Here is a 16620-nt window from a genome sequence, read left to right on the forward strand (position 1 = left end):
GCCGAATGCAAGGCGAAGTAAAGAAGTCCATTTCTACGGACTTACAAGCTTCTAGAGCTGAATATTTGTTTTGACGTATCAATCAAATCAAGCCAGTTTTGTCAAGCAAGAGGATCCATGTGTTTATAGTAAACGCGAAAATGGAAACGTCGTATACCTTATCATATATGTCGAGACATCTCTGACATGGTGCCGATCGTTCCATGATGCAATCCGTGAAAGAGCTGCTGTCTAGATCCTTTATGATGAAGGATCCGGGTGATGCTTCCTATATCCTTGGAATTAAGATCTATCGAGATAGACCAAATAGGATGTCGGGATTATCACAATCCACATACATACATGTTTGTTAAGGCGCTTCAATGGAGAATTCTAAAGGTTTTCTTCCTGCATGGGATACTGTATCAGATTGCCAAAGCAAGGATTTGTCCTTCTAATGACAAAGCAAAGAGACAACATGAAGAGGATTCCATATGCTTCGGCTATGATCTATTATGTATGCCATGATATCTACTAGGCCGATGTGGCCTACGCGTTTAGTACGACAGCAGATTTCAAGAAATCCCTATGAGAACATTGGAAAACCGTTAAGACTATTCTTAAGTACCTGTAAGGACTAAAGAATATTTCTTACCTACGGTGGACAAATCCGTGAGTTACCGGCTACCGGGTATACCGACGTTAGTTTCCAAACAAACATGACGACTATGTGCTCTCCCGCACTGATATGTTTTTATCCTCAATGGTGGAGCAAAGTTGAGTCGAATAGTTCCAAACAAGGTACAACCGATTCCACCACCGGTTTAGTATATTAGTCGCATCTGGTTTTCGCTGTTAAGCCGTTGCTTTGTTAGAGTTCGTTAAGGAACCGGGGTGTTGTTCCAGTGCCAAGTAGGTGCAATACTCTTTGTATCGGTGACAACATCAGGCCGCTGCTAGCAAAAGCACCCAGAGCTTACGAACATGAATAAAGATGCTTCCTGGGGAAGATATCATCTCGATCGAGAAATAATTGAAAGAGGCGACATAAAATTAGAAAGAGTACTCCACTGATGATAATTTAGTTGATCCTTTCACTAAACCGTTATGTATAGCAAAACACAACAAGACTTTGAGAGCTTAGGTGTTAAAGATGTCATAGATGGCTTTGAATCAGTTGGGAGTTGAAGTTTTATACGCCTTTTAGAAACATTTTGTATCGAGACATTATTACTTGATCACATTCTATGAAAATTTTATTTTCTATGGGTTTTGTGCACTTATTGGAATAATTGTTTAAATGTTTGTCTTTATTCTAAATATTTGTTCCCTAATCATGATCACGTTAATTGAAGTAGACATTAATGATATAGTATAATTCTAAATAGCCCTAACCAATGATCATCAAGAATGGGATATTGATGATATGCTATAGGTTAGCATTGGGTTCGTATCACATTCTTCGAGAATGTAGTTGTTCTCACAACCTATGAGATATTTGATACTCGGTGGATGGACACATGGTATACTTTGGAGAGTATTGGTATACCCTACTATTAACCGTTGTCTGTCTACGTTTATTAGCTGCACGGGGCGTAATAGTTCATTAGATGAATACAAGAAAACCCAACATGTATTTCACGTTATTTTCAAGTGATGTTATTCATTCTTCTTCTCTTTTCTCAAAACACAAGAAAAATTAAATCTTTCAATACAATTAATATAGGATTTCTCACTACAGCAAACACAATATCTGAACGGGAGGGACATGGCTGGGTAATGGGGCCAATGCTTGCTCCGTCCCTGGCCACAATGACCATGCTTAGAGGACTAAATCCAGTGAGAAAAACAAGGCCTCTTTCCATCATTACAACGCCCTATATGTAATAAGCAAATCCCAAGCCAAATACACCCTGCAACCCTCACACGATAAATATATAGTTAGTTTTCACTCACTTATTTATGCATTACCGAGTGAATTATAAAATTAGCTTACAATGTAGACCATCGCAAGAGAACTAGCATCCCATTTGATGGCCCAGGCTGCAGCGTTCTCCTTCTCTGCCGCTAATGCCACTGCTGCCCCCTCTGCTAATCCTAGCATGCATATCCATACATTAAGGGACAGTTCCGCAGGATACGCACGCAACGTCACAGCCTACAAATCCATCACCATAAAATATATTTTTTTTTAATTATTTAAGACTAGCTATAATTTATTAATTGGATTCCTGCGAGATTATGAACGTAGCCCAGCTAAAGCATCCAACTGTGATCAAGACGACACCCTTGATTATTCATGACGATCATGTGTTGGTCCTCCTGATCCGGTCCATGGAAGATTGAGATCAGGGCCCGTTACCCATGCTATTAGCTTTGCTCCTGTAATCGTAACCTATGTGCAAAGTATTTTCGCTTGGCTGCGGACGTTCTTTACTTCTACATTCTCAAGCCTAAATTGATTCATGCAAATAAATTGACATTTATTAATTAACTAATTACATATTTAAAGCAAGTAATGAGATAGGTAAGTTACCTGAAACACCATGCCATCACGAATGTGGCAGCTGGAAGAATGTTACACAATGCAGTTGCAAACTTCGCAATTGTGTACTTCATTCCCATGAGTAAAGACTTTGACATATAAGTATAACTGGTATGTAATAAGTTATTTGTTAGAAAAATCGTGAAATTTCATAAAATTTGTTATTTCCCACAACCATTAAAAGTGGTCTTAAATAGCATCAACATCTCAAATTGTGCAGATTTACTTCACAAAAGTTTTTTAGCATAAATTTTGCCTACGTTGAATGCCAAAAAACCTACGTGCAAAAGTCGGAGCTACATTCCACCATGTAGAGAAGATGAAACAAATGATGATATGGATGCTCTAAGTATCGGCATTCCACATAGGCAAAATTTACGGCCGAAACTTTAATGTGGGAAATCCGCACAATTTGAAAAATTGGTGATTTTTAAGACCACTTTTAAAACTTGTGGAAAATACCAAATTTTTGTGAAAGTTTGTGATTTTTACGTCCAATTTCCCAACTTTCACAAAAACTGGTATTTCCAACAACCTTTAAAAGTGGTCTTAAAAATCATCAACTTTTCAAATTGTGCAGATTTCCCACACTTAAGTTTTCAGCATCAATTTTGCCTATGTTGAATGCCAAAAAACTTATGTGTAATAATCGGAGAAACATTTCATCTTGTAGGGAAAATTAAATTAATGATTATATGTATGCAATAGAATTAGTATCAGGATTCCACGTAGGCAAAATTTACGCTGGAAACTGAAGTGTGGGAAAATCGCACAATTTGAAAAATTGGTGATTTTTATGATTACTTTTAAAGGTTGTGGGAAATACAAAATTTTTGTGATAGTTCGTGATTTTTATGACCAATTTCCCTGTTTTTATTTAATTATAGAGTGAACTACAAAAATGGTCCCTGGACTATGGGGTTATCTCATAAATGGTCACTGGACTTTAAAAATATCACCAACAGTCCCTGGACTAAGGGTTAATATCAAAAAAGGTCCTTTTGCACTGTTTTGAGACGAAAATGCCCTTTTGAGGGGTTTTGGGGGGTTTGGGCAATTTAGTATTTTTACACTTTTAACATTTTAAATCTGATATTATTACAGTTATGTACTAAATCTGATATTATTACAGTTATGTACTAAATCTGATATTATTTCAAAATTATCATTCTTCTCCCCTTTTGTAATCCTTCACTTTGTTTCTTTATTTCAATATTAGATTTAATTTATAACATTAAATTTTAAATTTTGATTTTTAAATATCAATAAATTTTTTTAATTAAAACTATTAATTCGTGGACACTATAAATATTGATTAAAACTATTAAATTTTGTTATTTAATATAATAGTCTGCTGAATTGAAGAAGTACAAAAAAATAATATTAATCATGATGGAAAAATAAGAGCTATTCTATTTAGCCTCCGTTCGGTTGTTATAATTGCTTGTGATAGAATATTATGAAGTTGACTAAAAATTTTATATAGGAGTACTTTTGTTGGAAATTTCTAGTAATTTTGATTGTTTTCAAATTAATATACAAAAATTGTATTAGTCTTACATTAGATGCATATTTATTTCAGAATAAATCATATTATATGATCTATTTATGATTAAAGCTATTAAATATTGTTTAAAACTAAGGCGTTGTCATATCTTATTGATTAAAGATTAGACACTATCAAATATTGATTATGCTATTAATTTTTGTTATTTAATAATTTTTATAATTAAAAAAATTTATTGATATTTAAAAAGTGAAATTTAAAATTTAATTTTGTAAAATTAAATCTAATATTGAAATAAAGAAACAAAGTGAAAGATGACAAAAAGGATGAAGAATGATAATTTTGAAATAATATCAAATTTAGTACGTAACTGAAATAATATCAGATTTAAAATGTTAAAAGTGTAAAAAGACCAAATTGCCCAACCCCCCAAAACCCCTCAAAGGGCATTTTCGTCTCGAAATTGTGCAAAAGGACCGTTTTTTATATTAACCCTTAGTCCAGGGTCTGCTGGTGATATTTTTAAAGTCTAGGGACCATTTATGAGATAACCCCATAGTCCAGGGACCATTTTTGTAGTTCACTCTTAATTATATAATTGTATTATTGGTATAAAATACTAGAAATGAAGCTTTTGTCTAGGAGTACTTAAAACATATAATTGACATGATGCTGATCTAATTTACTAATTCACCAACAAATCGACATGATGCAAATCTAATTTACCACTCTTTGTCACAATTTACCAATTTATTAACAAATTTACATGATACAGATCTAATTTACCATTTTCTGTCCTAATCTATCAACTCATTAACAAATTGACATGATACAGATCTAATTCACCACTCTTTGTCACAATTTACCAACTCACCAACATCGGAGAAAAAATCTCTTTGGACATGGACATTTTTATGTTGAAATGAGAGCAATTACCTGTCAAAGACAAAGGCAAAAGGGCCTATGACAAGGGTGGTGACAGCATGGCGGGACGACATAACGTAGTTTCTCATCCCTTTATTCATGGCGCCTTAGAGATGATATTCATCCATGCCAATAACGCTTGCGGGGAAAAATGGCCTATGACAAGGGTGGCGACAGCGTGGCGGGACGACATAACGTAGTTTCTCATCCCTTTATTCATGACCGCCTTAGAGATGATATCCATCCATGCCAATAACGCTTGCAAGGAAAAAGGGCCTATGACAAGGGTGGCGACAACGTGGCGGGATGACATAACGTAGTTTCTCATCCCTTTATTCACGTCCGCCTGACATAACGTAGTTTCTCATCCCTTTATTCACGTCCGCCTGACATAATGTAGTTTCTCATCCCTTTATTCACGGCCGCCTTAGAGATGATATCCATCCATGCCAATAATGCTTGCAGGGAAAAAGGACCTATGACAAGGGTGGCGACAGCGTGGAGGGACGACATGGCTGCCTTACAGATGATATCCATCCATGCCAATAACACTTGCAGGAAAAAAGGGCCTATGACAAGGTGGCGTCAGCGTGGCGGGATGACATAACGTAGTTTCTCATCCCTTTATTCATGGCCGCCATAGAGATGATATCCATCCATGCCAATAATGCTTGCATAAAAGTAACTGCTAAAAACGGTTTCTCTTTCTCGAAACTTTTATTGTTATCTTCATCATTGTGGATTTTAGATGAAACTCTTGTAAAACCAATAAGTTTGATATTCAAAAACTAAAATATTTTTTAGATTCCAGCCCCCTCGTATATATGGTAGGACCAATGTTTTAAGAATCGAATTGGACTGACAGGTTGGACGGTTTTCCTGATATTCAAGTTTTTTTTAAAAAAAGAGCAAGGGAGTGTTTCTACAAGGACTGGTGCCCTGGACCACTAGGTCAAGTGACAAACCAGACGTCCACTTCACCACAAGGTCGTGTTATTTGGAGAACTTCAAAGCACAAGATTAAATTTGTAATCTGACTCGAATTATATTTAACACGAGAAATACCCGCAAGTGTACGGGGCCTAGTGTAGCATAAAACAAGTAAGAGTATCGTATCCCGCAGAGACAAATTGTGCAAACTTAAGTACCACGAACTGACTTTAACTACTATCTAGACAATCCTGGAAGTTTGGTTTGATTTTTGAAAACAATTAAACATAAACAAGCTGAAAGCACGCAACAAAAGAGGAGTTTCAAATAAGAGAACACGGTAGAGCCTTGGATCCAACTACAACGAACACGAAGCGAACAATTCAACAATTTTGATTACCCAATTGAAGTCTCTAGGATTACTAGGAAAGCCGCTAGTCTGGCTAATCCCCCTCTCGAGTGCACTCAACCCGTTGATTAACCATTAATATTGAAGTTTCCTTCTAATACTTCACAATTAACTCCTTAAAAAAAAGGCTCAAGCCCTCACTCTAGAATTCCTTCTCTCGAATACAAATTATCTAGGTGATGTTCATTCTTTTATCAATCCTAATTAGGTATCTCTCGATTACTCAAAATTAGGTCAATAAACCCAATTGGTAGCTAAGCAATTGAATTGAAAAGGCACAAGAATGAAACAAAGAAATCACAAGAGCATAGGTAATCAAAAGTCTTAGAATTAATCAAAAGCATTCATTGTGGTCTTCACCAAAACTCTACAAAAGATTTAGCCACCATATTCAACGCAAATTCACAAGAGAAATCCATAGAAAGTGAATTGAACATATGAAAACTAATGAAGATACTCCCAAAGGTGGATTGAATGGCCAAATTGTCTTCGTCTCCAATCTTGTTGATGAATCAGACTCTTCGTCGCTTCAATCTGCTCTCAAAACATGAAAACTACTTTTGGGGCGTGTGGAAAGTGTGCTGAAGTCGAACCTGTTGGGGTAAATCGCAGCGGAAATTGCAAATTAAATAAATCCAAAAAAGAATCTATTTAGGAGATTATGTGGATCGATTCAATTTCATGCTTGAACATGTAGAGACATATTATTGCGCAATTAATCACATAATTTATAATTTAATTATGATGTTGAATACTTACAAATATGATTCTCCAAAGAATGGAAGTGGCTTGCTACTTCTCCACGTGTAGATCTTGAATCTTGAATATGATTTCAAGACCAAGGATCTTCTAACCTATGACCCTTAACTCTATAGATCTAAATTCCTTATGGGAGGAATGTTTTAGAAATTATAAGGATCTTGAAAGAGAAGACAAGAAAGCCAAGAACACATAATATGGAATTTTCGAATTCCTCTATTAGAGAGAGAGGGTCGAAAATCCTTGATTTGGAGGCTAGGGTTTGTGTTGTGTAATGTGTGTTTGTCTCCTCTCCTTACATCCTTATTTATAGAGTTTATGATGGGCTAGGTTAGGGATCTATGGGCTTGGATTGGGCCTCCCCAATTGGACCTTCTTTACTAATTAAATTATAACCCATAACTCAATATAAGACCAATGGAATATTTCTTGTGCCACTATCGAAGAAATACTGACCACCCATCCAATCTGTGATTACAAGCAATTCGGGTTAACCTCTTTAATATATTATTTCCCGCATAAAGACATGTCTCGCTGTTAGATCCAATTCAGTGCTATACCACACCAACGTCATCTTATTTCAGTAAGGCTTAGAAATAATCGGACTGACATTGCAACCTTTCACGATAGGTAGTCTAAGCCTATCTAGGTTGTGAAATTCTTCTTTTTCTTTATTCAGAACTGACCGTGTTACCTTAAAATGAATGTCGCCCACAACCAGTCTACTAAAACATAACAACATTATGACAAAAATAATTTGTTTTATTCATTGGAAAATAAAATAAGAGTTTTAACAGTATTCAATCACTCGAAAGGTGATTTCTAGTATACAAACTCTAACAGGTGAAAATGATAAGCTATTGACCGCCTGATTGATCCTGAACTTGAAAGAGGGCCTGTTGAGAATAGCATGTGTGTATTTGTTAATATGCTTGTGTTTTAGTATTTATTTAGTTAAGTCTAGAGTATTTTTGTTTTTGAGTCAGTTTTATTGTCGGTCAGATGGGTGAACTAACCATGCACCTGAACTCGTTTTATCTGTTTTTATTGACTTGTTTCTTCATACTTGAGGACAAGTATATGTTAAGTGTGAGCAGTTTGATAAGTAATGCACTTTTTATTAGCACTAAAATTGCCTGCAAGTATACAAGGTATAAATAGTATAGCTAATTGATGCACTATTTATTAGTACTAAAAATACCTGCAAGTATACAGGGTAGATCTAGTATAGCTAAAGGTCAGTACCGGGATATCGAACACATGGAATATAATTGCAACTGACTATTATGTACTAAGCGTCAAATACTATCTAGAGAAACAAGAGTTTTGATTTAACTAAGCTTAAATAAATAAAGTTAAACAATAAAAGCAAAGAAGATAAAATTAGACAAATAGAGGAATATCAAGAATAATGATTTCACAAACTCTTTAGTTATTCTAATTAGTTCTACGTTCATCCGATTCAAGTTTTACCACGATTTCTCCCTATCATGCATCAATACTCATGTCACAATTATTGTATGAACATATAAGATAAACCAATCAAAGCTATCACCGATCAAAGATTGACAATAATCAAGGTAACAGCCAATTAGTCGAACAAAAGTTCAAGAAAAATCATGTGGAAACGAGTTCTGAACATTAAATATAAAAAGAACAACATAAAAGTCAAATACTGTCAAACCTCAAAATTCTATTGTTTAGCAATCCATAGACAAATGAACTAAAACAATAATTAAAGTACGAGACATGAAATAAACAAACAAAACCCAAGGATGAATCTTGAAGTCTCCATGCTCCTCTTGCCTTGCTTCAATCTCCAAGAATGGTGATGGAATGATGGATGGAGGAATTAGGGTTGGAGAATGGAGGGAGGAGCCATGAAGGCTCCCCTTTTGGGGGCTATGAATTTGTTGAATTCTATGAATAAGGTTATGGGGTATATATGATACGCTCGGATTTTGCACTATTTTAAGGCTGTTATTTGGTCCTTTTTTATGTCAAAGTCACTCTACACGTCCATTATTTGCATATTTTTCCTATTTTGGTATTTTGACGTGTTTTGTGAGAAATGTGCATAATTAAGCCGAAAAAGGGAGCCAAAACGCAAAGTCCAGAAATCGGGAGTCAGACGGCGACCGGTGACCGCCACGGATGTGTGCGGCGACCGCCGGCGCCCGGCGGGCAGATCAATGCAGCGGTCCGCCTCGGAAAAATATGCTTGGAAGAGAAGACTCGCTCGGCGACCGCCGGAAGTCGTGCGGCGGTCCGCCGCCGAAGAGACAGACTCTCTGGACTCCAATGCAATGACCACCGGCCAAGGTGCGGCGGCCCGCCGGAGAAAAGTAGCGAATCCGAGATGCCCTAAATTTGCTTCAAGATTTACCATATTTTGGAGATCTTTTCCTTCTACAACAAGGATTGACTTTCCCCTATAAATAAGACCTCAAGCTTCATAAAAAAGAGAGAGCTTCTACTTGCAAAATAATTCATAGAGATCAAGAGCTAGAGTACTTCACTTGTGCAAGGAGTTGGAGAAGGATTTCGAGAACATCAAGAACGACAAGGATTCAACTTACGGGTTTTATTTGCTTTAGTTTTATGTCAAATTGTCTTCCTTTCAATCTATGTGTTTAGCTTATTTCATTATGTGTAACTAAACTCATAGGATTCTAGGGATGTATTAGTAACGACTCTGGTTATACAATTCCAATTTTCTATTTAATATCCGTTTTGTTTTTACTTTGTTTCTTCCCTAAGTTAGTCTTGATGCTGCATGATTGAGTGACACAATTGAGTATGATTTAATATAGCTTGCTTCATAACCGTGACAGAGTTCTAGCAAGTTAGATCCACTTAGTAGATGCTACAGTTAGCTTCCCTTAAAACGGCACTGTTAATTGAGAGTGAGGACTTTTCAAGGGTCTTAGGAGCTTCATGGAGTCCGGAAATTCACCTTTTTATGCCCTTTTTATGCTTTATTTTGCTCATTTCCCACAAAACACGTCAAAATACCAAAATGGATAAAATATGCGAATAATGGACATGTAATGCAAGTTTGACACTCAAAACGGACCAAATAATGGCGTTAAAACCATGCAAAATCCGAGCGTATCACTAATGGTCAGTACCGGATAACAAACCCAAGCTTCTTCTACTATTTGGAAAACGAAAGATTTTTGAATTTTTGATAATAAAAACTTTTGAAAACAGAAGTAAACAACTTAAGCAGATAAAACACAGAGATAAATCAGATGAGATTAGGGAATTCAAGAGATGTGCTTTCGCAGCTATGGTTATACAAATTCCAACTACAACACCCTAGCACAGTTTTTACTTAGTAGGACGAGTCGTCTAAGTTTTGCTCATGCGATACAAACATAGATTACTTCACTAAGGGCGTCAATCCTATATTTGTAACTCCCAAAAGCTCCTAAGACCCTTGAAAAGTCCTCACTCTCAATTATCAACGTCGTTTTAAGGGAAGCTAATTGTAGTGTCAACTAAGATGTTCTAACTCGTCAAGCTTCTCTCACGATTATGTATCAAGACAATTAGATCATCAAAGAATGTGTCAATCAAACGTGAAGCAATTATCCAGAACTTAGAATAGAAACGAAGTAAGAACAAAACGGATATTAAAACCAAAGTCGTTACTAGCACATCCCTAGAATTTTATGAATTTAGTTACATATGGTGGAATTATCTAAAAACATAGTTTGTAGAGAAATCATAAAGAAAATAAGAACTAAAACAAATAAACCCAAAGATTGAATCCTTATAGCATTGATCTTCTCTTGAATCCTTCTACAAAACCCTTGCACTTTGATGAACATAGATGAACTCTCAAATATTATGCTTTGGATTTATGCAGCAAAAAGAAGATCTGTGTTGAAGATGTTTGAGGGGGTATATATAGCCATAAATTCGTGCATCCTCAATTAAGGCAAAAAGTAGCCATGTATAGTAAATCTTGGGAAGAAAGTAGGTCAAATTTATGCGCCACGTTTTTCCAGCGGGCCGCTGCACCTTGGCCAACGGTCTCTATGGGTTGATCTGTAGCCTCTGCCTCTTGAACAGCAGTCGCTGCACTTGTTTCAGCGGCTGCTAGCAATCATCCCGTAGCTTCTGGATCTTTTGGAGCGGTCGCTGCGCATGCTCCAGTGGTCGTTGGGCGTGTTTCTCTTTTTAGCACAATTTTTCCGGAGCGGACCGCTACTGGCTCAGTGGTCGGTGGCCCCCTGCAGTCACTGGCTGGGTTGCAGCTGACTTTTTAGCTATCTTTTTAGGCTCAAATATGCACATTTTTCACAAAACACATCAAAATACCGAAATAGATAAAATATGCAATTAATGGACATGTAGTGCAACTTTGACACTCAGAACAGACCAAATAAAGACATTAAAACAGTGCAAAAAAATCCGAGCATATAAATAAGGCGTGTTTTGTGCATTGGTTGCCGATCAGTTTGATGTGTTTAAATAGATAATATGTGCAAACAAGCTATTGAGTGTGCAGGAAAGGGGTAGGAAGGTGTGCAAAGAAGTGTTGAAGAAGAATCAAGTGGAAGTGAAGCAAAACGATGTAAATTGACGTGGCAAGTTTCTAGGAGTTGCCTACTCGGAAGGGGCAAAATTGTCAAAATATGAAGAAGATATCCATAAGGATTGAAGCCAAGCCATCCTATAAATAGAAGGGAAAACATGTAGAAGAAGTTTCGAGTTCCTACAATCATGGAATAAAGGCCAAGAGTTTTGAGCAAGAAGTTCATCATGAAGGAGTCATTTTAACCCGCTTATCAGTCCATCTGGTTTTAGGAGCAAGAAACAATTTATATTTCAGTCTTGCTTTGCTTTTGATTTACATTCTGCTGATATTTGGAATCTGAAAAAATTCTCTAGTTAATCTATTGTACTTGTAACCATTGTTTTGAGCTTTTGGATCTTGATTCACGTGCTAATCTAGTTGAAGGTTTTTGTTGGTGTGCGTTTATCTCTTTTCGTAATTTATTCTTGGATGCTTTTAGCGGTTGATTTATACATATTTGAGTTACATCTATCGTTTCTCAAGTAATTGAATGAGTTTATGAGTTAAGATTTCCAAGATATGTTTTATTTACCATTCAACAACATTCTATTAGGCACTCATGCAAGTCAATTTGTGTAGAACTTTCATTTACGTGTTTAGCTCTCGTACGTATTTTTAGGATTTGTAGTTTGATTTTTCGATTTTGTGTTCATCAATGGAGGTTTTAGTTTTCCATTAGTTGAATCGTGGGGACAAAGATGTTAGGAAATCGCTTTGCATTTAATTCTAGTTTGCTTTATACTCTTTGTACCAACATACAATTTTAAGCTTTTTAGTATAACGTCGCTTAGTTAGAAACTATGGTCCCTTGTCGCCTTTTCATTGTCTAGGCTAATGTAGGAGTTATGTCTCACATTCGAACCTTAGGAGTTTTCCAGTTACCTTATCCATTTTGAAACCTTCGTTTTTGCATTTTCTTTGCTAATGTTGAAGGAACATCGAACATGTCTACTTTGTGTCATTCTTGGTTTTCTGGCCAGTTTAGTTAGGAATCCTGTTCCATTCCAAGTAATAGAAGTTAAGTCTTAATCCACAAATTGTGTGGCAGCAGGAAATCCTTCCAAAATATCTTCACAAGTGTATTACATCTCATCAATCTATGTGGGATCAATCCTTACTCCTCTATACTAGTAGTAGTCAGTGGGTTAAGGTTTTGATAGAGTTTTGGACAAGTGTCCAATGATATGACTAGTGAAGAGTTATAGAAACGCGCAGTGCAGTATGTGATATCTCTCAATCTAACAGGTCTAGAGGATTCGAATAGATCTCCGAGGCTAGAAGATCATGAAACTATCAGATAGGGGTCATTGGATGCACTCTATTTCTTCAAAAACCTCAACCCACTATACTACAACTAGCACATGGAAGTAAAGGATCGATCTCACGAGGACGAATGTGTTACGAAACTGTATTTGGGATGTTTTGGAAAAGGGGGGGTTAGCTGCTGCCATGCAATTTGTGGGTTGAGTACTAAAACTACTGCGTCTGAGAGATTTAAAATTATTTTACTCTACCTACTGGATCTAGGAAATGGTAACGTACGGAACATGCATGACTTTGAGAAACGAAATATTTGAGAGTTTTAAGACAACTGGAGTTAACGGACTAGACAGACTTTCCTAATTTGGACAAACAAAAGCAAAACAAATAATAGGGACAAATTTCCTTAAACGACCAGGGTCTGAAAAAGTAAACAGAAAAGTAAAAAGACATGCAGAAAATACTGACAGAGTCTGGGAGAACATGCAGAAAAGCAAAAGTACATGCAGAAAGTACTGACAAAAGCAGATCTGATTCTAACTACCAACAAACTTCATCTTCTTCATGAATCAAACGAGAATATCAGAAAGAACAAAGCATTTAACACCATAAAAATAGAACAAACTTCAGATCTAAACTTAAAACGAGAAATTGAAGCCGAAACTAACAGATCTACGCTACTGGACCTAGAGAATGCAGAAACAAAAAGTAAATAGCCATACTCATGCAAAACGTAAACGGCAAACACCAGATCTACGAAACTCCAACTCAAATCCACCACGATTCAACAAATCCAAACACCTACATATGTAAATCCACAACCTCCAACAACATACCAACAGATCTCAGCTCCAAACATCCAACAATCAACAAGAACGAAAGCGAAAAGCAAGAAATAAACATCAACTCAGCTAGATCCAAAAAAAACCAACATAAACTTCCGTAATAACGAGAAATAGGTTCGAATCCAGCAGATCAAAGTCAGAAACTAGAGTTACGAAACTTAAAAACCACAAAGTACTTGAAACGAAAAGCAAACCAAACAAAGCAAGGTAAATATTGTTTCTTCGCCTTCACAAGGCATTGTTACACAACAGCAAAACGATGAGAACCACGACGGCGGCCAGAAATCACCCCATCTCCAAGTGCGCAGCAAGTGAAATGAGTATTTGAAGTGTGAAAAAAACAGGAATGAAACAAGGAACCTCCTAAGTGAGCTAAGAGAGTGTGTGTGTAAAAAGCGATGCCTTCCTTATCAAGGTTGAGCTCTTTATATAGGTGAGGTTCTGATCCCTATGGCATCCTTTTGGTGATTTTACGCTTGTGCCCTTGAATAAGATGCTCTAAAATATCTACTCTTTGATCCTATCTGCTCCTGTCGCCAACTTCTGATCCTCCAAGTCTGAACGACGACATTTGAATTTCACTTCAATTTCATCTCTTTTGCATCTGCCAGGTCAAGTAACTTAAACTCCTTGGTTCGGCAGATTTATTACGCACCTGAACTCAAAAATATAGATTAGCAGCCCAAATGCACAGAATTTTAACCCAAAATCAATGCATGAAACGAGCCTTATCAACTAGGTCTAGGTATCCTCTTGCCTGGTTGGATTCATCTGCATGTGTCATATCACGAGCACGAAAACAAAGCACACAACACACCGAATCGAGTCCTATCAACCATACATGGAAATAACTCAATTATGAAAGAACTTCCCAAAATGAAAAAATGACTCAACTAGGGTGGAATGGATGGAGTATTAGATAATGGGTATCCCAAGTTCAATCTTCCTTGATAAAAGAGAAAACAAAACCCTAATATTGACCTAATACCCTGAACTCGGTGCCTCCTGTATTGAACTAAATTTCCTAGAGTAAATGATACATTATACATGCATACTTGTACATTAGTTAAGAACATCCTTCTCCGTTACATCAATTACATGGAAAACTTGCTGCTGCATCATTAGGGTACAATAATTTTCTTCTGATACATCATCTGGGAAGAAATTTACATCAAGTTGTACTACATTATGTTAGGTTTGGTATACTGAAAATCATGTTTCCCTCTTATTAGTCACGGGTTACCCGTTTTCGCTATCCTTAGCAAAATACGGTCGTGACACTTTAAGCCTCTATATCTTGAACTGAATAAAATGAGGCATTGTGCTTAGTTGCAAGACACTCACTACAAAAAATATTTTCCTACAGTACTTGTTTGACGTAATTAATTGAGTAAATGACCTAAAAAATCATAAAATTTAATCAAATTCAGTAATTCCAATAAATGGTCAATTATTATATCATAATTTTTGACATTTTTCTTAGTTCTCCTATAATGTTTGGGGAAATTATATATACTTTTAGTAAACGAAAAATACTCTTATTCGAACAAATCATTCAATTATTTAAGAATGTCATTAAATATATTTAGTCAATTATATCATTAATTTTATATATTTATGCATTACGTTGATAAATTTAGATGCATAAATGATGTATTTTTTTCTATGAGACAATTGAGAAAAATATCAAAATTATAATATAATTAACTATTTTTTTAAAGAGTGAACTACAAAATTAGTCCCTGAACTATGTGTTTATCTCGCCAATGAACCCTGGACTTTCAAAATATCCCCAGACAACCCTGGACTAAGCGTTTATCTCCAAAATGGTCCTTTTTCACTGTTTCGTGACGAATATACACTTTTGGGGGTTTTGGGGGATTTGGGCAATTTGGTCTTTTTACATTTTAAATATGATAATATTTCAGTGATGTACTAAATCTGATATTATTTTAAAATTATCATTCTTCTTCCCTTTTGTCATCCTTCACTTTGTTTCTTTATTTCAATATTAGATTTAATTTTATAAAATTAAATTTTAAATTTTGATTTTCAAATATCAATAAATTTTTTTAATTACAAATTACTATTAAATAACAAATTAATAGTTTTAATCAATATTTGATAGTGTCTAATATTTAATCAATAAGGTACGACGACACTTTATTTATTTTTTTGCTATTTGCTCTAATTAATTTGTAGTGTACCAGCTATTATGTTGTTTTCATTCATTTGATTTGTTTTTCTATCGTGCATTGATTTTTAAGCCAAATTCTAAAATATACTTATAGTATTCATGCTTATATTAGTACCATTGCTTTCCAGAGGCATTATTTTACGTTGTACTTCCTCCGTCCCCCAAATTTTGACATAGTTTACTATTTCGGTCCGTTCTTCAAATTTTAACACACTTCACTTTTTATCATTTTTGATAGTGGACCACATATTCCACTAACTCATTCATACTCATATTTTAATATAAAACTAATACTTTAAAAGTAGAACTCACATCTCACCAATTTTTTTAACTTACTTTCCATTATATTTCTTAAAACCCGTGCCGGAGCAAACCATATCAAAATTTGAGAGACAGAGAGAGTACTATTTTTATTTATTTTTTCGGTGGACTATGGTAATAGCGATACATGCTATTTTTAATTGGTATTGTTAGTGTCGCTATCATAAGATAATTTTATTATAGTGACAAAGATGGATATAAAAATATAATATTTCTTGAGTAAATAAATTTATAATATATGCAATAATAGAAAAAACACGGTAGAAAGCGTGTTATTTTGTTATGTTGACGTTTGCCTAATCCCCAAATTGTAATATTGACAGATTATTTAGTGTAAAAATGTGTGTTGTATGGAT

At 35.5% G+C, this 16620-nt stretch overlaps 1 protein-coding gene across 1 annotated transcript; it reads right to left on the reverse strand.

Moving 5' to 3' along the window:
• Positions 1-860: 860 nt before the first annotated feature.
• Positions 861-5056, reverse strand: LOC125206175 (WAT1-related protein At2g37460-like). Its single transcript, XM_048105463.1, has 6 exons — positions 4968-5056; positions 2516-2632; positions 2342-2418; positions 1976-2076; positions 1716-1856; positions 861-935 (listed from the first exon to the last, which is right to left on the reverse strand). The coding sequence occupies exons 1-6, from the start codon at positions 5054-5056 to the stop codon at positions 861-863; spliced, it is 600 nt and encodes a 199-aa protein (XP_047961420.1).
• Between the last annotated feature and the right edge of the window lie 11564 nt (positions 5057-16620).

The sequence above is a fragment of the Salvia hispanica genome, chromosome 2 (genome assembly GCF_023119035.1).
Source record: "Salvia hispanica cultivar TCC Black 2014 chromosome 2, UniMelb_Shisp_WGS_1.0, whole genome shotgun sequence".
Classification (NCBI taxonomy): Eukaryota; Viridiplantae; Streptophyta; class Magnoliopsida; order Lamiales; family Lamiaceae; genus Salvia; species Salvia hispanica.

Bases quoted from the DNA above. Each gene is read 5' to 3' on its own strand.
- LOC125206175 (XM_048105463.1), bottom strand. From the start codon at position 5,056: ATGAATAAAGGGATGAGAAACTACGTTATGTCGTCCCGCCATGCTGTC. The intron at 2,633-4,967 runs GTAATTGCTCTC...ATTACATACCAG, and splicing joins TTTGCCTTTGTCTTTGACAG to TTATACTTATATGTCAAAGT. The intron at 2,419-2,515 runs GTAACTTACCTA...TTGAGAATGTAG, and splicing joins GTGATGGCATGGTGTTTCAG to AAGTAAAGAACGTCCGCAGC.